Source organism: Pipistrellus hanaki (genome assembly GCF_964339955.1).
Source record: "Pipistrellus hanaki genome assembly, chromosome: 2".
NCBI classification, from domain to species: domain Eukaryota; kingdom Metazoa; phylum Chordata; class Mammalia; order Chiroptera; family Vespertilionidae; genus Pipistrellus; species Pipistrellus hanaki.
The window spans coordinates 4,587,264-4,613,316 of record NC_140504.1 but is presented as its reverse complement, the minus strand read 5'-3'; the positions used below and the strand labels follow the sequence as shown (position 1 = coordinate 4,613,316).

Below are 26,053 nucleotides of genomic sequence, written 5' to 3'. Positions count from 1 at the left end.
AGGGAGAGCGCTGCCACTCTGATTCAACTCCCTTGTCAGATCTTTCCAGAATGTGTCATTAGTCAATTCTGCTAACATCTCCCTGGCTAAGTTACCTTGAGCCTTAGGGGGTCTGAAAGCTGTGTTGCAGCTGAGCACACCTACTTTATGACCACAACTTGTGCTAGGCCACCGAGTAAGAGAGGAGGATGGGCAAGTGGCAATTAGGTGTGTCCAACACTATGGCTGGATATTGTGTGTTTGCTTTTTCTCATTTTTCACTATTATAAAAATCTCATAATGACTTCTATCTCCTTGGCCTTTGAAGATGTGTCCATTTTGCCCTAGGGATAAATTTCTACATGTGAAATTGCTGGCTCAAAGAGTAGGCAGTTTCTATGGCCTTCAGTATGCAGTGATCACTGGCCAGGATCTTAATGTGCACACTTTCCCACAATTCACTGCATTGCCTGCCTTACAACCAATAAAATACCAAGCATTGTGCTTATTTTTTTAATGTTCCCCAATCGAATATAGAGCTATTGCGTGTTATTATTCTAATTATCCAAATAATAAAGATACTTCTTAAGAGGAGTGTAGCCTTGTTTATGGAACGATTTCCAATGATCAAATACTTGCTCAGAACACAGGTGCGGCTCCTTTTTATGTGACAAAAATCACAGACAAAGCAGACTCTGCCTGTGGCTCTGAGAGATGTAACCATTCACCATGGGCTGCAGCATTCCTGGGTAAATGCAGCTGCTGCAGAAATAAAACAATCTTTGCTGAGAATAATGTTATTACATTTTTTGACCTTGGGTCTGGATAGGCGAACTCTAAGACATTCAATCCTGCCTCCTGATATTTGTTCTTTTACACAAACAAATGAGGCCTCTTATCTGAAAAAAAAAAATGTTTTCAATCAGGGCTGAACACTTGGTAGGCCTCACCTCTGCTCCAGAAAATGCACAGCTAAGCACATATATGCCATTAATGGTGGAGACAACAGGTTTCAGTAACTGTCTGGACCACAGCTATCCCCTCGTTAGCTGCAGAGGGCCAGGCAGGGGCTGCTAGTGAAAGAGATTGCCGATGCACAGCCCATGGCCTGCCTGGGCTTCCTTTGCTCTCTGGCTGCCCACAGCCAGGGCTACTTCTGATCTCCAGGGAAGCTTTGGTCCTGGGAATGTCCAAAGACGAGAGTCTGAGTGTGCCTGGGTTTCTGGGATGGGAGAGGAGTGGAGAGTAGTTTGCATTTAAAATTGGGTCATCTGCCCTGACCATTGTGGCAGAAAGGCTACCAGTTTGATTCCCGGTCAGGTGCCACTCACTGAAATGGAAAAACTGCAGGAGAGCTCATGAGGCTGGGGTCAGGGTCAGGAGTCTCGGCCTCTCTCTGCTCAGAGTCACAGCCATGGTTCGCCTCTCCTTGTCCCTCTGCATGTACACTTCTCAGTATGCAGGGCTGGTTGCTCAGTCACCTATTTAATGTTTTAGCTATTGTGCTGCCTAATTCCATGCAAAATGGAGTTTATATTTTCTATTTCTCTTTCTCCCATTTGCTTTTGTATGGTTTCCAGGAAGAGAAGAATTGCTGGTTTTATGCTGTCATCCTTAAATCCTTATTGTTTATATATTAATCTTTATTAAATGTTTGGGCTTCATTTTAGAAAAATAAGGAAAGTAGTAATCTAGGAGACGTAGGAGAAATTATCAGTTAATAATTGTGGACTAAGTTCAGACACACACCACCATCTGGCTGCAGGAAAATCACTTAACCCGCATGAACCAGCGCTTTCTCGTATGTGAAGCAAATAGGATAAGGGCTTAATGTGATGATTGAGTAAGATGATTCATAGAAAGCATTTATTATTATTGTGCCTGGCACACAGCGACGAGTCAATACTCATTAGCTGTTATCATCATCATGGTGATTGTCATTATCCGCTCACATGGCTAGCCAGTTGTCCTAAAACCATTTACTGAATAGCCAACCTTTCCCCACGGACTTGAATTGTTTTATAATCTGTGGGGAAAAACGTTTCTATAGAGGTCTGTCCTTTCATCCCTCTGTTATACCGACCTATCTATTCTGGCATCATGACCCCATAAATCGGAGGTTCATCTCTTCCTAATATAATTTAGTATGTAGTATAATTATACTCTGTTCATTATTTTTCCTTTTCAAAACTGTCATAGATAGTTGACATGGATTTCTGTTAACCTGTTCTGTTGCCTTGTGTGAACAATCTACATGTATGGAAACGGATTATCCTTCCCATTTCATAGATGAGGGAATTAAGGCTGCAGAGAGAGTAGATGACAGGCCAGTGAAGGCTTAAGAATGGAAGACAAGATAACCAATATGTGCTGCTGCCTTCCAAGTGGGCCCCCTTGGTGACACTGAGCTATTCTTTTCCCGCTCTTTCCACTCTTCTCTCTCCCTCAGTCCTTGTGAACACTGCTACGCATATCTTCTCAATAAATAAGGAGGGCCATACCGTGTTAGCATAGCCTGTGATGGGGTGTGTGCCTTACACAGCGCTTTAACATTACCTTTTCATGTCATAGAGCATCTGCATTGTCCCCACTTGACCCCAGCTGTTCTCAGAAAACGGACTGCTTTCTAATTAATGACTCTGGTTTCTAGAGTGTATCTTCTGGCTAATTACCCAACGTGTTTATTTATGCTAACCAGATTACTGAATGTTGAATATTGTATGAACTCCTAAGGAGGCACTTTCTCTCTCCCGATAGGTATTAATAGATAAGACTTTTTCGCCGTTTAATTGAGATGGCTTAATGTTAAATTTTATATTGTAATTCATTAGTATACATGCATCAAATATTACAAATGTTTTTCTGGGGAAAATTCTTTGAAGAAAGGAAAACATGTATTTTTGATATGAACAGTCCTGGAACTTTCTCATATTCTATCAGCATTTTATTAGATTTGCTAGGTTTTTGTAATTTAGGGTTTTATATAAATCCCATAGTGTTTTGAGATTTCCTGGTTTGCTGCCTAACTGATATATCATTTAAATCCTGCATTTGTCTGGATTTTCGGGTTGTGTGCTTTAAATAAGATCAGACTCTCGCTATGTTGTTAACTTTGAGAAAGGCATCAATAGCCTTTACAGTCTTTCAAACTGTGGACCCAGTTTAAACACTTCAAACTCACAGGCTTCTCTCCTGTTTTTAAAGCTTCAAAGTACCTCTCATCCATAAGAAGGAAATTTATAACTTATAAAACCAAATCCTTAAAATGCACAATTTTTATAGGAGAAAAATAATGATCATCTTAATAGATGACAAAAAGATAGCCAGCGATATTCAACATTCAATCCCGATTAAAACAGCAAGAACAAAAAATAGACATATTTTCTTTTATAAAATAGAGATATGGAAACATTTCTAAGACACAAAGTGCTTTGGCAAATGAAGAAGAAAAAGACAAAAGTCTAATAGCCTCATGAGCAAGGAATATGGATGGAATGTTCACTAGAAGGCAAGTACACAGAACTGGTAACTCATGAAAAGATGCTCAAGCACATCTATAAGCAAAAGAAGCGAGCAAAAAAATAGTTAAACTATGCACATTTAAAGTGAGATGTACACTGTGTTGATAAAGATCAAAATGATTAGCACTGTACATGGATAAGAAAACAACCCCCAGTTAGCCCCATTGAACTAAAATTGGCACATCTTCTATTAAGTAACTTAGCAATACATTTTTAACATTTAAATGTGCAGACTTCCCCTTCAAGAGATTGGCTATCACTATATCCTCCTCTCTATTGATGGATTGATTGACACATGGAGAAGTTCATTATAAGATAGTCTTGTTGTAGAATAGGAAAGATAGAAAGTTGACTCGTCATAAAGTGATTAAACCATTAGTAGCAGAAAATAACCAACAATAGCACAAAGGTATTTGGGAGTTTTCCAGCTTTATTTGTGTTACTGATTTTCAATTTTAGTTTTGCTATGGAATTAGAACATAATTTATAATATTTTTATCTTATAGAATATACTGGAATTTATTTTATGGTGCATAATGTTGTCACATTTTATTTTATTTATTGATTAAGGCATTACATTACATATTGCCTCTGAGCAGTGGGCGCAGAGTGGCCAGGCCCCACAGGGAGCTACTGGTGCACAGATTTGTGCAGGGCTACTAGTATTTATTATAAACTTTCTGTTTTATAAGTTCTGTTCATGTTTCCTTCTCAGGTGTTTTTGGGAGAACATTTTTGTGTGTTTCTCATAATATTTTATTAAATTCTGGCTATGGTGCATGAAAGAGCAGTTACTTCAAACCTTTACTTTTTACCTGTATTTATGCCCATGGCCTGGTCCTCCCATCCTGAGCCAAAGATGAAATTGTTTACATAACCCAAATCTACTGGCAGGGCTTTCAAGTCTTTGCAACTAAGTGTTTCCCTAGTGGCCTGTGGCTTCAAATTTATGATTCATTCAAAGACAAATATGAAATCATAGTCTCTTTTTCATTGTTAGAATGGGAATGACATTCTTTTGTCTTTCTTCATTCTTAACAGCAATAAAACCCTATTTTTCATGTATCCTCTCCAGCAGTTTTATTTTGATAGAAACGGCCTGTTGTAATGATCCTGCTTATTCTCCGTATTCCGTGTGAAAGTTCCCCTTACATACACTGTTAATCTCCTTTAACTCTTTGGTGGGGCAGGTATATCTGAAGCAGAAAGAAGGGATGGTAAGGGGCAGCCATGGTCTCTGCCCCTGTGAGCCAAGAACACCAATAGGTGGACAGTCAGTTTGGTGTGGAGACTCAGAAGTGCCCGCCCCATCTCCCGTGACTGCTCACTGGTTCAGACCCATGGAGGTTCCAGGGCCAGGGAGACCAGCAGCTCCTCTCGGGAACACACCCTGAGCCCACGCTTAGGGCTTCTCCAGGAAGATGGAACTCATCCACAGCCCTGGGCCCTCTCCCTAAAACATCAGTCTCAGGTCAGAGATGAGAGAAGCCCTCACACCCTCCTAGTCCCACCCATGTCCCAGGAGAGGGGCAAGCAACATAGCAAGCCAATGCAAACTGCCACATCCCCAGAAATCACTCAAGACATTCATCTTCTGTTATGTTATTTCTAAAATAGGTTTTTCAGAACAGTTTTATGTGGTTCTCTCATTCACATTATGTCGGAGCTGTGTCATTGTCTCCTTGAGTGCGGGCCCTCTGGGGAGAAAGGTGCTTTACTGCGATGATCTGACTTATTTATTTAAATAGCATCAAACGACATCAATGTGTTTCTAGACTGGAACTCAGAAGAGAAATCTGCAATACTTGTATCGTCTTTGTAGACTCAGCTGTGTGTAGGAGCAAGGTCCTCAGATGCCATATCCCTGAAGCGCTTGTGTTTACATACTTATATATGAAGTCTTTGGGAACACAGGGAATGTATTGAGTGCACTGAGAGGCAGCTCTTTCTGTAGTCATTCTACAGTGATGTCTGAATAATTTATCAGGTACTTAATACCCATTAAATTTGTCTTTTTATGTAGAAACTATCTGGAAGGCTTCTTACTCTTGATCTGAGAGTTTGAAATGCTGTCATTTTAAATAAATGTATTTCTCTCCAGACAAGTATTTCAATGTTGGGGGGAAGAAAAAAAACACACACAAAACACATGGTATATCCCGTGACTGTCATGTAGGCTATATGTTAAATGTCAATCCCTTACATCCATTAATCTGGGTGAATATGGGCTCATTGCCTCCCCACATGTCTTCATGTTTGCATCAATGTTCCTCCTTTTTATTTCATTCCAGGGGCTGGGGTTCCCCAGTTCCAACCAATCGCCCTGAACGGCCGGATTCAGGTGCTGGGCAACGGGTCACTGCTGATCAAGCACGTGGTGGAGGAAGACAGCGGCTACTACCTGTGCAAGGTCAGCAACGATGTGGGCGCAGACGTCAGCAAGTCCATGTACCTCACAGTGAAAAGTAAGGAGGAAGATGGTTTGTTTTACCTACACAGGTTTTTGGGGGCTGACAATTCCAATTGTGTCCATACACATTTGGCTAAAAACAAAACAAAATGTTGGTTTGCTAGAACTGTGTCCATGCTTTGCTGTCCTAGAAACACAATGAAAGGGGAGGGTAAAAACCCAGCTAATGGTTGACAGCATGCTCATGTCCCCTGGCATCTGGGGCACAGAGCCACTTGCTCCTCCCCCTCTGTCCCCATGGCCATGGGTCCAGGCACTGGGCAGCCCAGCAGATGAGTGGGTGTCTGCCTTTAGCACCTGTATTTCTATCCTGTTGGTTTTATGGGGGAAATGCCTAGTTGTGTGCTCAGATGTGTTCATTTCAGATGTCCCTTTTCATGCATTTTATCATTTACAAGCTCGCTTATCCATCAATTTCCTTTTTAAGGTCCTTATGAAATCAAGCAACCAGAAACTCATTACCAAGTAACACACAACTATATGATGGAAACGTATAGCATTGCTCAGGGGTCACGGTGCTGACCCACTTTATAGAAAGGGGCCCCTGTAATCAAATTATTTTCATATTTCAATAACTAAATGCCAAAGAAAGAATATACAGTGGACCGGCGTTTGCTCAGTTGTTATCACGTGGTTGTGTGTAGAGTTGGTCGTGAATGGCTTCCATCTTTCTCCGTGGGTATGATTTTCTACTAGACCAATTGGGATTCCTTCTCAACTGCAAGGCTTTGACCAGCTTTATCTTCTTTACTTTAGTTGTGCTAGTGATAGGTTGGAAAGAATCTCTGCCATGTCACTTATTAGGGGCCTGTAATTTAAAGGTTATTTTCAGTGGTGAGTCTGTGAGTGTGTGTTTGTGTGTGTGTGTGTGTGTTATTTAAAGGCTAGCTACACAGAGACTAATATTCTTCCCATTTCATTAATAATTTAGCCAATCTGGTAGTCTATTATTTCCAACAGAACAATGAAAATATTAACTTGTCTATTTGCTACACTTTTATGTCCTGGAAAAACATAGTTCTGAAATAGGTTTGCTTCAAAATATGTTTTGCACATATCAATGCACAATTTTGACCTCTAAGTTTTACACTCTGGAGGAGCTTATTTGCAAGAATCTGAAAACATTGTTGGGTCACTTAAATTCAAAGTTGAAATGGTAATTTAAAAAATAATAAATTGATGAAATTATTAAGGAAGCCCAAAAGCTGAGGGCCAATGTTGATGGATCTTTTCCTAACAACAAGCATATATTTTGTGACTGCTTTGATATATTTTAAATGTACAAAATATTTTTCTATCATATATATTTTTTTCTAATAGCTACAAAGTAATATACAGAATGTAAATGCACTCAACCATGGACTTTGCCCTCATAAATGAAAGAGCTTGTGTTTGGAAGAGGAGAGAACAGCCTACAGGTTTGAATGCCAGGTGGACAGTGTAAGAAGAGATCTCCTGTGATAGTTCTAGAATAGATTTTATTATTTTCTTAAAATATATTTCTATTGATTTTATAAAGAGAAAGGAGAGGGAGAGAGAGATAGAAATATGGATGAGAGAGAAGCTTAGATCAGCTGCCTCCTGCACACCCCCTACTGGAGATCAAGCCGGCAACCTGAGCATATGCCCTGACCGGGAATTGAGCTATGACCTTCTTGTTCATAGGCCTATGCTCAGCCACTGAGCAACACCAGCCTGTGTATGTGCCCTGATAGGGAATCGAACTATGACCTCCTGGTTCATAGTTCATAGGTCTACACTCAACCACTGAGCCACACCTCCAGGCATCAAGACACATTCTTATCACTCAGAAATTTCCAAGGATGTTTGAGGCTCTTTGCCAAGACCATGGGACAAAAACCACGTATATTCTCTATTGTATCAGAATCAGACACTGGCTCTATCCAGGGAATACGTGTAACTTACCATATTTTCCAGCGTATAAGACGACTTTTGAAACGAAAAAAAGTCAACCGAAAATCAGGGGCAAAAGACCAAAATTGCACAAAAATTACCTGCAGATCTTGACGGCAAAGTAAGTCTTTTCTTTGAAGTGGGGGGTGGTCTTATACAGCGAATATAGGCCTAAACTTATATTTTAACTGTAAAACTAGGGGGTCGTCTTATACGCCGGAAAATACGTATTTGGTCCCCAAAGTCCCTGGAAGGGTGCCAGGAAGGGGAGGGCTTGGGTGACTCTGGGCAGGTGTCAGCATAGCCCTTCATCGAGGCAGCCCTTCCTGACCCCTGCAGCCTGGAGGGACAGAGCATGTCAGGAATCTCTCAAATGATCTCATTAGCAGGAGGGCGGGGCGGCAGCTGACCCAGGGCAGCACGGGGCGGTCAGCAGCCCTCGCTGGCACTCGGCACTGTCTAATGGAGCGCTGCCCTTCCACTGATTAGCCACGGAGATGAAAGGAGGCCACAGCCAGGCTGTCTGGGGACTCAGAAACTCCGGGTTGGTGCTTCCCTAGGAAATGTAAATGCTGCATTTTGCATGGCATCAGCAGGCCGTCCATCACATGCATCCACCGTGCGTGTGGAATTCTGAAGCCATTACACATTTTAAAGCAGCGCTGACAGACTGGACAGCAGCAGAAGAAAGAGAGCAGGTCCCAGCTGTGGGGAGCATGCTCTGTCCAGGCTGAGGCCCGGCCCTGAGCCTGCACTGCCCTCTTCATTCTCACCAGGTCAGAGGAGTTAGAGCGATGCTGAATGTCCATGACCAAATGGTCATTAGCAAGGTGATCACCCGCCTGAACTGTATTTCATGCTGAGGGAGCTGTATTTGTGTTCTCCAGCAAAATAGAACTAATAGGACATGGGTATAGAGACAGAGGTAGAGGTAGGGGTAGAGATGGAGATACATAGAGATAGAGGTAAATGCAGAGGCAGAGGCAAAGATAGATAGAGATAGAGATAGAGATAGAGATAGAGATGACAGAGATAGAGATAGAGATAGAGATAGAGATAGAGATAGAGATAGAGATAGAGATGACAGAGATAGAGATAGAGATGACAGAGATGATAGAGATAGAGATGACAGAGATGATAGAGATAGAGATGACAGAGATGATAGAGATAGAGATAGAGGTAGAGGTAGAGGTAGAGATAGAGATGACAGAGATAGAGATAGAGATAGAGATAGAGATGACAGAGATAGAGATAGAGATAGAGATAGAGATAGAGATAGAGATAGAGATAGAGATAGAGATAGAGATAGAGATGATAGAGATAGAGATAGAGATAGAGATAATGTTCAATATTTTCATCATAAGTGTCTGTGCTGCGGACATCATTGTTGCAGACATTTTTACCACACCACTAGGGGGGGCCATATGCATGTTGTACGGTAAAAGAGATAAAATCAGATGGAACCAACTATGGGAACTTCGTCAATGGATAAATGAAACCCAACTGACAGTGCATTTAAATACTTTAAATTACCCAGAGGCCTCTGGCTCGTCAATGGAGAAATAAAACCCAGAAAACCAGTTATTTTATTGATATCTTTTCTCCAGTGGCTGCTTGACTTGTCAATGGAGAGATGAAACCAAACAAACAAAAAAGCAGGTGTGCATTTTACTTTTTGTCAAACAGTCATTCCTATTTTTACAGCAAAATTGCCTCACAGCCAATTAGTTACACAGAGAAAATGTCTGCAGCAAAATGCTCACAGAAAAAAGTCTATGGCAAAGATGCTATGGCGAAAATCCCTAGTCTGAGGGGTCTGGGGAGCCAGTTCCTCCTTCCCCCACCTTTCTATGCTGGTCAGGCCCTCAGTGGATTGGACAAGTTCCCCTCCCCCCACATTGGGAGGGTAATCTACTCTCCTGAGTTCACTGATTCAAAGCTCATCTCCATCAGAAACACCTCACAGACACACCCCGAAATCATGTTTAATCTGAGCAATGTTTAATATGAGTCAAGTTGACACCTAAAAGCAACTCTCATGGGAGAGTCATGTCTCATGGGACGAGTGAGGGATAGTGAGTGAAGATGCAGACCTTTGTTAAGGTAGAGCCCTGGACATGGCTAGCGTTCACTGCTTGGATTGAGTCTTCACACTGCTGGTGGGAACGCAGACTGGTACGGCCACTGTGGAAATCAGTGTGGAGTTTCCTCAAAAAATTAAAAATGGAACCGCCACTTGACCAAGTGACCCCACTTCTAGGAATATATCCTCAGAAGCCTGAAATGCTAGTCTAGTTTAATTTTGTTACATTTTTTTTCAAAGCCCGCATAGGCACCCTGATGAAGGCCTGAGCTAAGGGACAAGAAAGCACACCTCTGCTTTGAAAGATGCTATGAACAGTGACAGGAACGACCAGGCCACTGATTAGCTGTGGGGACCTGGATCAGTCCAAGGTTGAGCCTTGAATACAGGAATCGGGATCGGAAAGGAGGCTGGGGGGAAGTGTCCACATTTTATCTTGCCCATTGATCTAGGGGTGTGCCATCTGGCCGGCAATGCCTGGCTGACTTCCTGAGATGAGTGGCCGAAGCTGAGAATGGGAGGTCAGGGGTTTATAATAAATGGTCAGAGCAGCCCAAGCAGAGGGGGTCTGCAGGGTCACAGTGGATAGGAGAGTGGGCCCTGAAGGACAGGCAAGAAGCGCTGATATGAGCAGATGTTCCTCATACAGATTCTCATAAGTGAGACACAGCTCCTCAGTTATCCCTTCCTCTTGGTGTCATTTGGTTCAAAACAGGTCCAGGCTTGGCCACATACCCTGCAAGCCCTCTAGTCCCCTCTCCCACTGCTTCCTTAATGAGCCAGGCCACAGGCTGCTGGCCCTGGAAGCCATGCCCTTTAACACCATAACCCCAGCTCCCTGACTCCAGAGACAAGGGGACCATCACTCAACTGTCCCCGTGGCTCCAGGCAGCCTCTCTAAGCTCACAGACCTCCTCTCTGCCATTAGTGCTGATTGCAGCATCTCAAAGTGTGCCCCGTCATGTTGCTGCCAGCAGTCTTGCCCTTAGAGCTTGCAGAAAGCAATCCCAATAGTCAGACCTTATTTGGGGGGCTATTTGTTTTTGAGGGTGTTTTTCTCAGTTGGAGACTGTGGACCGATGCCTGCCACAGGCTAACATTTCTCAGATCGCCCCAGAGAATCAGATCAGCCTGCTTTGTGATGCTGTTTGGGATGTGTGTGTGTGTGTGTGTGTGTGTGTGTGTGTGTGTGTGTGTGTTAAATCTTTGTTGTTAGAAGTATTACATTCGTCTTCCCGTTTTTTCCCATTGACCCCCTCTAGCTTTTCCCAGGCCTTCACCACACTATTGTCTTGTGTTCATGGGTTATGTATATATATGTATACAAGTTCTTTGGTTGGTCTCTTCTCACTCCCACCTTCCCGCTGAGATTCTACAGTCTGTTCCATGCTTCTAGGTCTCTGGATCCATTTTGTTCATCAGTTTATTTTGTTCATTAGATTTCACATATGAGTGAGATCATGTGATACCTGTCTTTCTCTAACTGGCTTATTTTGCTTAGCATAATACTCTCCAGGTCCCTCCATGCTGCCTCAAAGAGTAAGAGATCCTTCTTTTAGTCTGCTGCATAGTATTCCCTGGTGTAAATGTAAATTTTTTATCCACTCATCTCCTGATGGCCACTTGGGCTGTTTCCAGATCTTAGCTATTGTAATTACTACTATGAACTTAGGGGTGCATATGTTCTCTCTGATTGGAATTTCAGGCTTCTAAGGATATATTCCTAGAAGTGGGATCACTGGGTCAAGTTGCAGTTCCATTTTTTTTATTTTTTTGAGGAAACTCCACAGTGACTTCCACAGTGGAAAACATGTTCTCCCATACAGTGGGTTTCCTTTTCATTTTGGCGCTGATTTCTTTTGCTGTGCAGAAGCTATTTATTTTGATGTAGTCCCATTTGTATATTTTTCCTTTGTTTCTCTTGCGCTAGGCATTGTGTCAGTGAAAATGTTGCTACATGAGATGTCTGATAGTTTGCAGCCTATGTTTTCTTCAAGTATTTTTATGGTTTCACCACTTACATTGAAATATTTTATCCATTTTTAGTTTATCCTTATGTATTGTGTAAGTTGCTAGATTAGTTTCATTTTTGTACATGTAGCTGTCCAATGATTCCAAAGCCATTTATGGAAAAGACTGTCTTTACTCTACTGTCCTGCTTCTTTTATGGAAGATTAATTGAGCATAATGGCTTAGGTTAATTTCTGGATTCTCTGTTCTATTCCATTGATCTGTATGTCTGTTCTTATCCCAAGCTGTTTTTAGTAAAGTGGCTTTGTAGTATATCTTGACTTGATATTTGGTCTTCTGATCCTTCCAACTTTGTTCTTCTTTCTCAGGATTGCTGTGGCTATCTGGGATTCTTTTGGGCTCCATATAAATTTTTGGAGTGTTTGTTCTAGATATGTGAGGTATAATGTTGGTATTTTAATAGGGATTGCATTGAACTTATATATTGCTTTTGGTGGTATGAACATTTTAATGATGTTAATTCTACTAATCTATCAGCATCGTATAACCTTCCACTTGTTTATATTCTCTTCTCTTTTTCTTAATGTGCTTTAGTTTTCCAGTTAGAGGTCTTTCACCTCCCTGGTAAGTTTATTCCTAAATATCTTCATTTTTTGTTGCAATAGTAAATGGGATTCTTTTTTTAGCTTCTCTTTCTGAGAGTTCATTATTTGTGTATAAAAATGCCAGCAAGTTCTGGGTATTAATTTTGTATCCTGCTACAGTGCCAAAGTCCTTTATTAATTCCAGTAGTTTTTTTGGTGGAGTCTTTAGGGTTTTCTATGTATAATATCATGTCACCTGTGAATAATGACAGTTTTATCACCTCTTTTCTAGTTTGGATGTCTTTTATGTCTTCTTCTTGTCTGATTGCTGTGGCTAGGACTTCCAGTAGTATGTTGAATAAAAGTGTTGAAAGTGGACAATTCTGTCTTGTTCCAGTTTTTAGGGGAAATGGTTTTAGTTTTTGTCTGTTGAGTATGATGTTGGCTGTAGGTTTATCATATATGGCCTTTACCATATTGAGGTATGATTCCTCTATTCCCACTTTGCTGAGAGTTTTTATCAAGAAGGAGTGTTGGATTTTGTTGAATGCTTTTTCTGCATCTAATGCTATGATCATGTGATTTTTGTTTATGTGATGTATCACATTTATGGATTTGCAAATATTGTACCAGCCTTGCATCCCTGGAATAAATCCCACTTGATTGTGGTGTATGATCTTTTTAATATACTAGAGGCCCCCTGCAATAGGGCTTCCTGCGGCAGTCTCCACCGCTCCTCCTGCTTCCCTCCCTTCTCCGCCAGCCTGCTTGCTTGTTTGCTTCTCTGCAGTTTCATTTCCTTCTGCAGAGCTTGGCTTCCTTCTACACTGTCTTCAGTCTACACTCTGCACCTGGATATGCAAATTAACCACCATCTTGGTTGGGTTAATTTGCATATGTGCTCCTGATTGGCTGGTGGGCGTAGTGGAGATATGGTCAATTTGCATGTTTCTCTTTTATTAGATAGGATTGCTGGATCTGTTATATATATATTTAGTTGAGGATTTTAGCATCTATGTTCATCAGGGATATTGGCCTGTAAAGCTTTTTCTTTGTAGTGTCTTTATCTGTTTTTGGGATTAGGATAATGCTGGCCTATAGGAGAAGCTTGGAGTGTTCCTTCGTCTTGGGTTTTGGGAGTGGTCTGAGGAGGCTGGTTGTTAGCTCCTCTTTGAATATTTGGTAAAAGTCTCCTATAGAGGCAGTGCGCTGGAGTTTCCATGATGAAGATGCTTTCCATATGATGCTGTGCCAGATCTTTTCTGTGTCCCTTGTGGAAGCGTGCTCAGTGAGAACCAGGAACACCCCATGTGCACTGCATGGCACCGCTCATTTCATCAGGGCTGAGTCTTCCTAGTGGGTTTCTGCTTCAATTAGAGCTGTCAGTGCCTCAATTAGTGCCTGCTCGCCTCCTGGAGAGGGACTGTGCCACTTGCTGCTTCACAAGCCTCTGAGATCTAAACCCCCCAGAGCCGCTGGGTCATAAAATATCTCCTGGTTAGAGTGCTGTTTGCCAGGAGCCCCTCTCCTGCCACCTCTGCCTGGGAAGATTTATCAACCGCCACAAGCCAGAGTGCCGCCTGCCAGCAGTTATACTGAAAATACCTCCAAGTGAGGGTCTCCTGAGTTTACCCTCATGCGTATGTGTGCAGTAATGCTGATGTGTGTGTGTGTGTGTGTGTGTGAGTGAGTGTGCAAGTGTGCTAGTGTGTGTATGCAGGTATGCTAGGGTAAGTATGTATGCATGCTAGTGTGTGTGTTGTACACACAGGCATGCTGGTGTGCAGGTGTGTGTGTGTGTGTGTGTGTGTGTGCATGCACTTATGTTCTGGCATATTTGCTCCTGAGCTAGGACAGATCTCCCTCCTCTGGGGTCATTAATCTTCCAGTTCAGTGCGTGAGGAGAACTTCCCCTCGCCTTGAATTCAGAAGCAAAGGCAGCTGGATCCGGCTCCCCAGAGGCTGGGCTGAGCCATTGCTTGTTTTTCAGGAGAGGTGTTTTTGTCTCTGCAAAATCCTTGCTGCTATTTTATATCTCCATGGCCTCTCTCTACCCTCCTGGCTTAGCAAACCCATAAAGGAGGGCAGGAGACCATCTGGGCACTTCGAATTGTTTTCTTTCTGAAAGACAACCCTTTTTTAAAAAGAAAAGAAAAGAAAGAAAGAACAGTACGTTTATATGCTAATAAATATTATTAAAATGCACATCGTCTTGGCTTTCATATAAAATTTGGGAGAAAGAATTTAAAATAATCAAATGTTATAGTGGCTCAGGAATTGTCATTTATGCATCCGTGCACATGTATGTGCACACATGCACATGTGTCCATATAGAAGAAAGGATATTCATGCATATAGGCACACACTGTGCACATATAGAAGAAAGCATATGCATGCATATAGGCACACACATGCACATGGACACATGCGTGTGTGCGCGCACACACACACACACACACACACACACACAGAGAACCTTGTATAGATCCATGACAATAATCCCTTTGAAAACAACACTCAAAACCCTCTTCTTGAAAAGTAATCAGACCCTCACCCCATTCTTTTCATACCAAGTAACCAGAATTTAGCACTTTAAAAAAATCTCCTTTTCCTTTTTCTAAACATATGCTGTCAATTTTCTAGATAACATGATAGTTACAGCCATTATATTATTTATCAAATCTATTAATATTTCATTTAAAACCCACAAAAGTGAAATTTGCGTTCAAACATATTTTATTTATTGCTCAAGCTTTCTAAAAGCCCCACATCACATCTACATCGGTAAAATCTCTATGACACCATTGCCCTCGCACTGGCTCTGGTTTTCCTTTCTGGGTCTTGCCTGCACACATGATTCAAAATTGGGCAGCACTGCCCACCCTCAAGTCACTGGTCCAGCCCTGCCTTCCTCCCCGGGCTCCTCAGCAGCCATAGCCACTGCCAGTCCAACCCTGCCTCCCTCTCTGGCCCTTGAAGTAGCTGTGGCCTCTGCTGATCAGGCCCTTCCCAGTGCAAGTACACGGGGGCCCCTGCTGCACCACCCTCAACACTGCACACAATTTCCTCCTGCCCAGTCAACCTGTTACTGTGTCCTGGTTAATTATCATATTTCTAATATGTGTGTGTGTGTGTGTGTGTGTGTGTGTGTGTGTGTGTGTGGTAGATGTCACACAGATATCACAGAGTATGAAAGAAATAAGACATAAAACAATGAAGACAGGATAAGATTGTTATCTAGACAGTTCAAATCCAGGCAAGACTAATCTCGGCTGTTTATGGATGCGCATCTAGATGGGAAAGCAGACATAGGCTGCCAGCATTCTCCTCTGTGACCTTCACTGAGAAATGCAGTTTGCCTGTGCCTCACTCAATACCTGCCCTCCTAAAACCAGGGTAATATTGCACCTACCTCCTAGGGTCGCTGTAAAGATGAAAAGCTCCAAAAACTTTCAGCATAGGAGTTAATACATGTTAGCTATAATTATCATCATCATTATTATACCAGGTGTCTTTAAAAGGACTTGAAGCTGGCAAATGATAAAGATATGCAGGAGAAAATGATGACCCAATTAAATAAACCAAATTTTACCACCAAACCCCGATGACCAAATTAGCAGAAGGACATACGCAGTGGCTGTAAGCCCATGAGACCCTGTCCTCGGTGGCCAGATGCAGATACTGACGCAGGATGAAGACCAAGTGTTCACAGTGGCTTCCAAGAAAAGGCGAAATGTCAGAAATTAAAAAGACGGTGTGGATGGCGGGGTCAGCGTCCTGGGCACTGGCCCACCTTTACAAGCACCTTCAGGTGGAAGAAGCCTTGGCATGCCCTAAAGAGGGAGGTGCCAGGAGACGCCGCCCTGAATGCCAGGGGGCTGCTATCCACATAATGTGAGACGGGTCGCCACCAGGACCATTCATGGGATGTGGTTCATCTTCTCTCCCTTTGCTTCTCTGTGCTGAACAGCTGGACATCTATACCTGCTCAAAAGTTAGAACATGGCTCTGGACCTAACTATGTTGTCCAAGCCACTGGATGTTGCTGGTTCTGATTCCACAGGAACTGCTTGCCTTCCAAGAATTGTATCAGAATACTTTATTTCTTTAAATAAATCTTTATTGTTGAAAGTATTACAAATGTCCCCTCCCGCCCCCATTAACCCCCTTCAGCCCGCCCTTGCCCCAACCCCTGTCCCGGGCCTTCATCACCCTATTGTCTGTGTCCATGGGTTATGCATGTATGCATACAAGGTCTTTGGTTGATTACCTCCCACCCATCCACCCGCACTTGCCTTCCCTCTGAGATTCTGCACCCTGTTCCATGCTTCCATGTCTCTGGATCCACTCCGTTCATCAGCTTATTTTGAGAATTAGATTCCACATATGAGTGAGACCAGGTGTGTCTCAGAATACTTTAGAGCAGCGGTCATCACCTTTCGGATCTCACAGACCACCAGTGATCCGCGGACCACCGGTCGGCAACCACTGCTTTAGAAGGCAGAGGGCTGGGTTGACCATCCTTGGATCTTTGCAGCCTGTTGGCCAGGCACTAGCATTCCTCATGGCTCTCCTCATTGGCCATCTGGGTGTCCTGGTGATATGGTGGTAGGCTTCCCTGGAGCCGGCAACCTGAGAGAAAGACAGAATTCTGGTGCCCAAGATGGGGCCACAGTCCTTTCATAATCTAATCTCAGGGTGACTCCCACCACTTCTTCCATATTCTGTTGGTCACAAAGACCAGCAACTCTGGTAAAAGGTAGAAGGCTGCTAAAAGGATGGTTTGCCGACAAGTGTTGGCAAGGTTGCGGAGAAAAAGGAACCCTCGTGCACTGCTGGTGGGGATGCAGACTGCTGCAACCACTGTGGAGAACAGTGTGGAGTTTCCTCAAAAAACTGAAAATGGAACTCCCATTTGACCCAGTAATCCCACTCCTAGGAATATATATCCCAAGAAACTAGAAACACCAATCAGAAAGGATATATGCACCCCTATGTTCATAGCAGCACAATCTACAATAGCCAGAATTTGGAAAAAGCCTAGGTGCCCGTCAGCAGATGATTGGATCCAAAAACTATGGTACATCTACACAATGGAATACTATGCTGCCATAAAAAAGAAGGAATTCTCATCATTTGCAGCAACCTGGATGGAATTGGAGAGCATCATGCTGAGTGAAATAAGCCAATCAATGAAAGAGAAACACCACATGACCTCACTCATTTATGGATAATAAAGAACAATATAAACTGATGAACCAAAAGATAGATATAGAGACAGTAAAGCAAAAAGCAGACTGTCAATTTACAGTGGGGAGGGGAGGGAGATCTGGGGGAGATAATAGATCAACTGAAGGACTTGTATACATGCATATAAGTACAACCAATGGACATAAAACTCTGGGGAGGGAGGGTATGTATGGGAGGGAGGGAGGGGGGCAAAAAATTCAATAAAATATATTTTAAAAAATAAAAAAATAAAGTAAGAAACAATGCCAGATGGACAATTAAAATAAAATAAAATAAAATAAAATAAAATAAAATAAAATAAAATAAAAGGATGGTTTGCATACCGGGATTCAAGGACCAATAAGGGTCACCATGGGGGATGGCTACACATCACTGATTAATATTTTTTTCTAATTAATATTCTGGACCTCATCTATTTTTTCCTAATATAGTTTATACTCATAATTTTTTTTTTACTTTCAGTGATGACAAGAAATCAAAGTCTACTTATTATTTTTTTCTACCAAGTTATTTAAAGGTTTTATTATTAGGCAAACATAGCATCTATGTACTTGACCAGACAAGAAGCGGGGGAAAGGAAGAAATAATAAGCCAGCATCTATAGGAACTGGAAGGGGAGCACTGTTGTTAATATTTGGGGGTACACATTCATACTTGTCATGCAAAACAAATCCACTTTTTCCCAATAATGTGACTTGAAAGGAGCTCCGAGTGGATATGATATGAAACCTAAGTGCGCTCCGAGTGTGCGGTGACACCATTAATCATGTCACCAGGCCCCGGCCAGGCTGCCAGGCAGCGGAGAAGCTGTCGATCTTGTTAAAGTTTAACGGCAAACGCAGCCCACAGTAGCCGGGAAACGCATATTTGATGAATGGTTATAATCAAAGGAGCTTCATTATGTAAGCAGAGTAACCCAGGGAGGGGGTGTTGCCGTGTGTGCGGAGAGCTGATTAACTCCTGGCTGGAGAGCTGTTTCCTTCCCGGGGATGAGAGCCGCCCGGGAGGCAGCCGCCCTCGCTGACACACGCAGGAGCAATAAGCGTGCGGACAGGAGGAATGTCTGCTTCTGCAGCGGTGGGACCCGCTCTCCGTGCTTCTGCCCACACGCGGTGGGCCCCCCCACCACATGGGGGTGGAGGAGGGCTTCAGGTCTCTTTGTTCTCAGGGAGAAGGAAGTGGAGATGCAGCTGAGAGGCCTGGACCTCAGAGCAGAAAAGCCTGTGAAGGCCTGAGCAGAAGCAGGCGCCGACCTGCAAACCATTGCACTCAAGAAGCGCTGCAGACATTGTCAGGATAAAGCTCTGCACACCAGTGACCACAGGAGCCTCAGTCACTGTCAACACAAGGTGGAGGCAGCCCCAGAGTCATGGCTGGATGATGGATAAGCAGAATGTTGCCTCTACACACAATGGAATATATTCAGGCTTAAAACAAAATACAGTTCTGTCTGACACACGCTGTGACATGGATGGACCGTGACTGCATTGTGCCACGTGCAATGAACCAGTCTCCAAAAGACAAAATGTCATGTGACTCCTCCTTCACGAGGCCCTGCAGTGGTCAGATTCCTAGAGCATGGTGGGTGCCAGGGGCTGAGGCAGTGTTCAATGGGGGCAGAGTTTGAGTCGGGGAAGATGAAAAAGCTCTGGAGATGGACGAGGGTGAAGGTGGCTCATGTGGATGCACCGAATGCCCCTGGACTGTATTCACACTTAAAAGTGCTTAAAAGGGCTCAGCCGGCGTGGCTCAGTGGTTGAGCCTTGACCTATGAACCAGGAGGTCAGGGTTCCATTCCCGGTCAGGGCACAGGCCTGGGTTGTGGGCTCCACCCCCAGTAGGAGGCCTGCAGGAGGGAGCTGATTAATGATTCTCTCTCATCATTGATGTTTCTATCTCTCTCTCCTTTTTTCTTCATCTCTGAAATCAACAAGAATACTAGTGTGCATATATATTTACCTGCCCCCCCCAGATTCTTTACCCCCTCCCAAGTCATCAGGCTGCCCTTTCCACCAGTGACAGGGGCGGCTGCCGAGGAGGCTGGGGCTCACCAGGGCCAGCGTCTGGGGTATGTAGGTCCCTCAGCTCCCAGGAGCCCGCACTTGGGGTTTAATGGTCTTAAGGTGCCATCTTGAAATTTGTAATAATTTTGTCTTTAATGTGTGTTTTGTAAGTGAGGCCCAGTGGGACAGTAGGGCATGACTTGGGACTTGGAGCCCTCACCCTCGTGTCACCTCACCTCCGTGACCTCCTGCGTCCCAGACTGGGTGCTCTGCTGCCCGCTCTTCTGCACCCGGGCCTCCACTTCTCCACATCCACCCAGCATCACTGTGGTTTCTCACCCACAGGGACCTGGGGGTAGGGGGGGGGAGGGGGAGGGCAGGTGTTGGAAGATCAGGTTGGGCTTCGTGGTGGCAGCCCTCACTGCCCAGAGGCAGCAACACCACAGAACTTTTGGGGGTGACTCTGGGAGCCCTGAGGCCATCCTCCAAACTCCAGGGAGTGGTGGTCACCTGGTGGGAGCCCCGGCCGCTGTAGGACCCACATATGTGCACGCCAAGTCTCAGGTCAGGTCCTGGGTGCCTAGAAGGTCCGCACTGACCCAGCCCCACGCCCGAGGGAGCAGGACATTATAGAAAACATCCATCATTGTGACACGTGGAAATGGAGGCCTCAGAAGAAAGAAGCCAGCTTCAGATTTAGAACTTCAAAGGCGCCCTTTCCCACGCTGTCCCTCCACTCTGGGTCCCACAGCTGAGGAAACGGAATGTCAAGGCCATGTGGAGGCTCTCCCTGAATGGGCTCAGCCCCCGAGAGAGGGGCTTCCACGGAGGCCCCACCTGCCCCACGCCCCTGCAGCCAGAGGCCCTGGACCCCGTGGACCTGCCTTGGGCTTTCTCTAGGGGCAGTCAAGGGTGCTTTGTGCTTGGATTCAGAAGACCTGTGTGTCCTCTAGATTTTCCATGTACAACTTGCAAGGCTTTAGGTGAACAGCTCAGCTCCTCGACCCTATTCTAGTTATGACTAAAAGTTCCCTTCTCTCTGAGAACACACATGCTGCTCTGAGATCATGTATGTAAAAGTGATCTGAAAGTTTAAAGGGTACAGGAGCACGTGTATTATTTACTACGTGTGGGTTAGGCTAGACCACTAGTGCCCCAGACCCTGGAGGACAAAGGGAGGAGTCGTCATCAGAGGGAGTGAAGGGACTAGCTTTACTGCATTCCTCTTGTGGTGACGTAGATGTTTTAAAAATCTAACTAGCCAAAACCGGTGTGGCTCAGTGGATAGAGCGTCGGCCTACAGACTGAAAGGTCCCAGGTTCGATTCTGGTCAAGGGCATGTACCTTGGTTGCGGGCACATCCCCAGTAGGGAGTGTGCAAGAGGCAGCTGATCGATGTTTCTTTCTCATGTTTCTAATTCTCTATCATTCTCTCTTCCTCTTTGAAAAATTAATAAAATATATATTTTTTAAATCTAACTAAATGAAGTAGAGCATTGGTCCAAGGGTTGGAGAGGTACATAGAGGGAAGAGGTTCTCCTTTAGCCAGTTTCAAACCCTCCAGTTCTCTGTTTCTTTATTTATAAAACAAGGAGGAGAGGGATAAGATGTCAAGTGAAAGGAACTCAAATTCTTTTGCATTTTAGTCTTAATTATCCCCCCTTCAAAGCAGTTGTTTGATGTCTTGTTCTCTTGGACCGTGTGCATAGACATCTGTTAATATTAATTTAGATGCAATGGATCTGCTAGGAATGCTGTTTCTATGCATCTCACCCATATTGGTAGCATAATTTGTCATCTGATGCTATTTAAAATGCTGCTTATAACTATGTCTTGGGTCATTTCTATGGCCAGAATTACTATCCCATGGGGTTGTCATTTGGATTAAATACATGCATAATGTGGGGAAAGGCTCCTGGCACACAGTCAGCATCCATCAAAGTTCGCTGTTGTTGGGATGGATGGAATTGTGTGTGAGAGAGACAGAGGGAGAGAGGTAAAAATAGGGAAGGAAAGAGGGGGTGAAGAAAGTGGGGATTAGGAAGGAAAAGGGAAAGGAGAGGAAAAGTACAGAGGGGAAGGCTCGGGGCTCACCCAGTTGTGTTGTTACAATCCATTTGAGACTGGATCCATTGGATAGCTTTAAGTTAATCCATTCCTGAGCCTGCCTCAGCTCTCCTAGGTGTCAGATGAGAAAACTGAGCCCCAAGGCATTCAATGGTCTTGCCCATTCTTAGCCCTATGTCCCTGGGTGGGATGAGGTTGGAGCGCCACTACTGGCTCCCAGTACCTTTTCTTGCCTCTTCTTCTGCTGTGACTTGTGTGACAGGGGCACTGCTCTAGCCCAAGACTCCAGGCCCCCAGCCAGAGTCCAGCTTGCAGCATGACAGCACGCCTGCACCCCAAAAAACAGGCTCTGGGAAAAAGGCCCCCATCTCAGTGCTTGATCTTCCAGGCATTCACTGGTTCGTGTTCTCCCCTACATCTGTGTTACATAGAATAATGATAGTGATGTGTCCAATGAATTTTGATAGGCTGATGAGATTACATTGAAGATCACTTCCATTCAGGTCTATGTATGAAATGTGTGATGCGGAAGCCAGGCAGTGGGTATATGGCTGCCCAGCGTTCTGTGTGTTTGAGATATTTCATAGTCAAATGCTGGGGGGATATAAAAACAAGTAGCTGAAGAAGCATTTAAAATGTTCATGTGTCAGAACATCTCTCTCCCTGACCCTCTAGCTGGACACTCAAGTGTCCCTGCTTCTGTTGGCCTGCTTGGGTGCTGGGACAGCCTAGTTGCCTTGTTCTGGGTCCCTCTCTTCCACTTCTGTTCTGACCAGTTGGAGGGGTTGAGGCACTTCTAGGGATGCAGGACCTTCCTGCTCAAACAGGGGAAGTCCTGGGCATCAGGCATTGGGGCCATTATTTATGATGGGTCATTAAAGTCAGATCCTGGTTGACTCTTGTATCTGGGCCTTTGACGCTCATTGCTCTTCTCTGGTTTCCTCTTTCTTCTCTGCACAATGAAGGATTGAGCAGATGGTTGGGACAGGCAGGTTGTCTAGTCAGGGTGCTTGGTCTTCCCTTTTGTTTCTTTCTCAGCGATATTTTCAGCAGAGCTGGAGACGGAGATAAAAATAAAAATCTGTTCGAATCAGTTTTGTTTTATTGATGGAGCCATTAAAACAGGAGAGTATATTTTAGAACTAATCTTTAATATCAGTTATTGATAAAATTTTCATTCTCTCTGGAGCCTCGTGTTGAAAAATCAATGCACACATCTGTCATTGCTGAGTTACCTGTGCAAAGGTGCAGAGATGCACTGTTCATATGTGTAGGTTTACTGTTAGGAATAAAGTTAGTTATTGTCTTGGTAAGCTCACCAAGTTATCCATGCCAATTGTCAAGTATCGTCTTTTTCCTAAGTGCCCTAGGGGAATGGGCCATGCCTGTGACCCACGTCTGCCCTCATGGGATTGGAAGAGAGAGCCATCCCCTGTGCGTGAAGGCAATGTTGCTTAGGGCTCCCTGGGTCACATTTCATTTTTCTGCCACCTCCCTCTATTTTCATCCCCATTCTTGCTCAGCGGTTTCATGAGTAGGTTTTATTTTGGAGGAATGTCTCTTGGAAAATGACTTAGCTGAGTGTTACGGGGACATGGAGACCCCCTCGGGGCCGAATAAGTCGTTTCCCTTTGGGTTTTCAGTTCCTGCCATGATCACATCCTATCCCAACACCACCCTGGCCACTCAGGGGCAGAAGAAGGAAATGAGCTGCACGGCCCACGGGGAGAAGCCCATCATCGTCCGCTGGGAGAAGGAGGACCGCATCATCAACCCCGAGATGGCCCGCTACCTGGTGTCCACCAAGGAGGTGGGCGAAGAGGTGATCTCCACTCTGCAGGTAAGAGCACGGCACGCCCCGCAGGTCAGAATCTAAGCTCACCGGCTGAATGGGCCTGTCTTTCCACACGTGTGGGTGCGTGTGGGGGATAAACAAGCATCGAGCAAGCTTGTGGAGCTTTCTCATGAAGCACCATTTCCCTCCCCTTCATCCAGAGAGATTAGCGAGGAGCTGCAAAAACCGTGCTTTCTCCTCAGTATTAGTGAGAGTAAAATTATTACAAACACAGCAGGGAACCCAACTGTAATTTTAAAAAACAAAAACAAACAAAACAAAAAAACCCTGAAAACTAGAGTTCCTTCAAGGCAGTTCATCCTGGAGGAATGGGATGTTAAAACCATGCTGTCGCAGGTTTTAACGTCCCATAAAAACAGAACTTGGATGGGCGTGGGTATAAAATAGTGTAAGGAGAAATATTTTGCTTCTGTGGTAAAACCCAACGTAACAAAACCCTGTCCTTCAACTACAATCACAAACGCTAGAAAGAGCTGTGCTGGTCTCATATTGTGTGCACATTGGTAGCTAACTGAGTGATGCTTTGAGCCCAGGGGGAGGTGATGCTAGCGCACACAAGGGGAAGAATGAGTGTCTGAAACTTGGGTGTGGATTCACTCCCTGGTCTGGCCCTGCAGTCCCTCCTGGAGCGAACCCCTGATGAGGGTCTTGCAGCCTGAGGCTCTATTGCAGCATTCACAGACCTGTCTCCCTATGCAGCGCTCCTGTGGGTGCTTTAAAGGCAGGTTGTGGGGATGAGGGGGTAAGGGGAGTATACATGGAATATCTATCAACTTGACCATGACATTCTACATAGAGTAGGCATCCAATTTAAGGAGCCGGCAACTGGCATTGCTCATGTACATGAAAGCCATCGGTCTTTGCCATGGCAATTGTGCTGAAATGATTTGCTGCCAGACCTGTGCTTGTGTGTGTGTGTATGCGTTTGCATACGTGTGCTGGAGGTGGGAGGAGGGTGGGCATGGAGAGATTTTTGCAGCCCAAACCCTCACTCTATGTTACTGGATAAGGTGGGTTTCTTTCTGCTTTACACTCAGATTTTGCCGACGGTGAGAGAAGATTCTGGCTTCTTTTCCTGCCACGCTATCAATTCCTACGGGGAGGACCGGGGAATAATCCAGCTCACAGTGCAAGGTAGGCAGAGACAGCAGAGGGCAGCACAGGGCTGCTCAGGGACAGTGGGTGCATCCCAGGTGCAAGTACCTGTGTGGGCGCAGCTTGCTGTGAAGCACCTAGCTCCCCGGGGAGGTTGACTATGCGGATTCAGTATTTGCAGAGCCCCTGAGTATGTCAGGGTGCAGCCCCAACAGGAAACTGAGTCCTTAAAGAACCTGGATCATGTGATCCAACAGCCAGTGCCTTCTCTGCTCCATTTAGGACTTCTCACCCCGGACGAACTGAATGAAGAGACAAGTTTAACATTTGACATTTAACTCAAAATAGCGTTTGAGTTGTAGATTCCAAACTAGAAGAGCAGCATTTAAATCCTCCAGGTTTGGCCCGGCTCTGTGCATGCTCTGACGATGGGCAGTCTGGGGACAGGGACACTTCTTCTCCCCAAAATGAGGGTAGGGAGAGAAGAATGCTCTCTGGGAAAAAGCATCCTCCAGCGTGGGGTGCTGACAGAGCTTCCGGGAGCCACAGGCAGCAGCGCCCCCCGCCCTCAGGTCTGAGCTCACGGGGTGCCTGTGTCCTGTTGCTTGACAGAGCCGCCGGACCCCCCCGAAATCGAGATCAAAGACGTGAAGGCGCGCACAATCACCCTCAGGTGGACCATGGGGTTCGACGGCAACAGCCCCATCACGGGCTACGATATCGAATGCAAAAATAAATCAGGTAAGTCCTTGGTTTCCTCCGGCTTCATGTCCACTTCAGAACGGCCTTGTGTGGTCCCCCTTTTTCCTGGGTCTCACTGTGAGAGCCAACCTGGACTCGTGGGAACTCAGAGGGCTCCCTGCCCCAGTGTGTCTCTTTTCCGGGTGAGGTCCCCCCATGGTGGAGTTTTCATGTCCGGTGCCCTCCTGGGCGCAGCTCCACCACTTTTCTCTCTGAGCCTCAGTCCTGCATTGCGAAGGCCACTGGCATTCTTGGCAGCGATCAGCGTGCGGGCAGTTGCTGCCTCCTGGCCACCGTCGTGATTCCGGTGGTCTCTGGGCTGCCCTGCACTTCCCATGCGGACTCCTATCGTCTCACAAAAGAGATGAGAAATCAGAGCGCCATCTGTATGTGCGGGGTGAACAGGGTTCTCAGATGCCACCCGCCAGCCTTGCTTTTCCCTTGGTGGGCACTGTGATTACCCCGCCATGGCCACGAGAGCCCAAGAACCGTGCTTTTAGAAGGGGCACTGGGACTTGAA

General features: G+C 44.9%; 1 protein-coding gene across 1 annotated transcript in view; it reads left to right on the top strand.

Moving 5' to 3' along the window:
* The window catches only part of DSCAM (DS cell adhesion molecule), a 392,588-nt gene that overhangs the window by 263,831 nt on the left and 102,704 nt on the right, over window positions 1–26,053 (top strand). Inside the window, exons 11-14 of the mRNA XM_084873582.1 lie at window positions 5,792–5,965; window positions 23,486–23,682; window positions 24,735–24,831; window positions 25,405–25,533. Coding sequence (XP_084729708.1) covers window positions 5,792–5,965; window positions 23,486–23,682; window positions 24,735–24,831; window positions 25,405–25,533 — 597 coding nt within the window. The remainder of the gene's footprint in view (window positions 1–5,791; window positions 5,966–23,485; window positions 23,683–24,734; window positions 24,832–25,404; window positions 25,534–26,053) is intronic.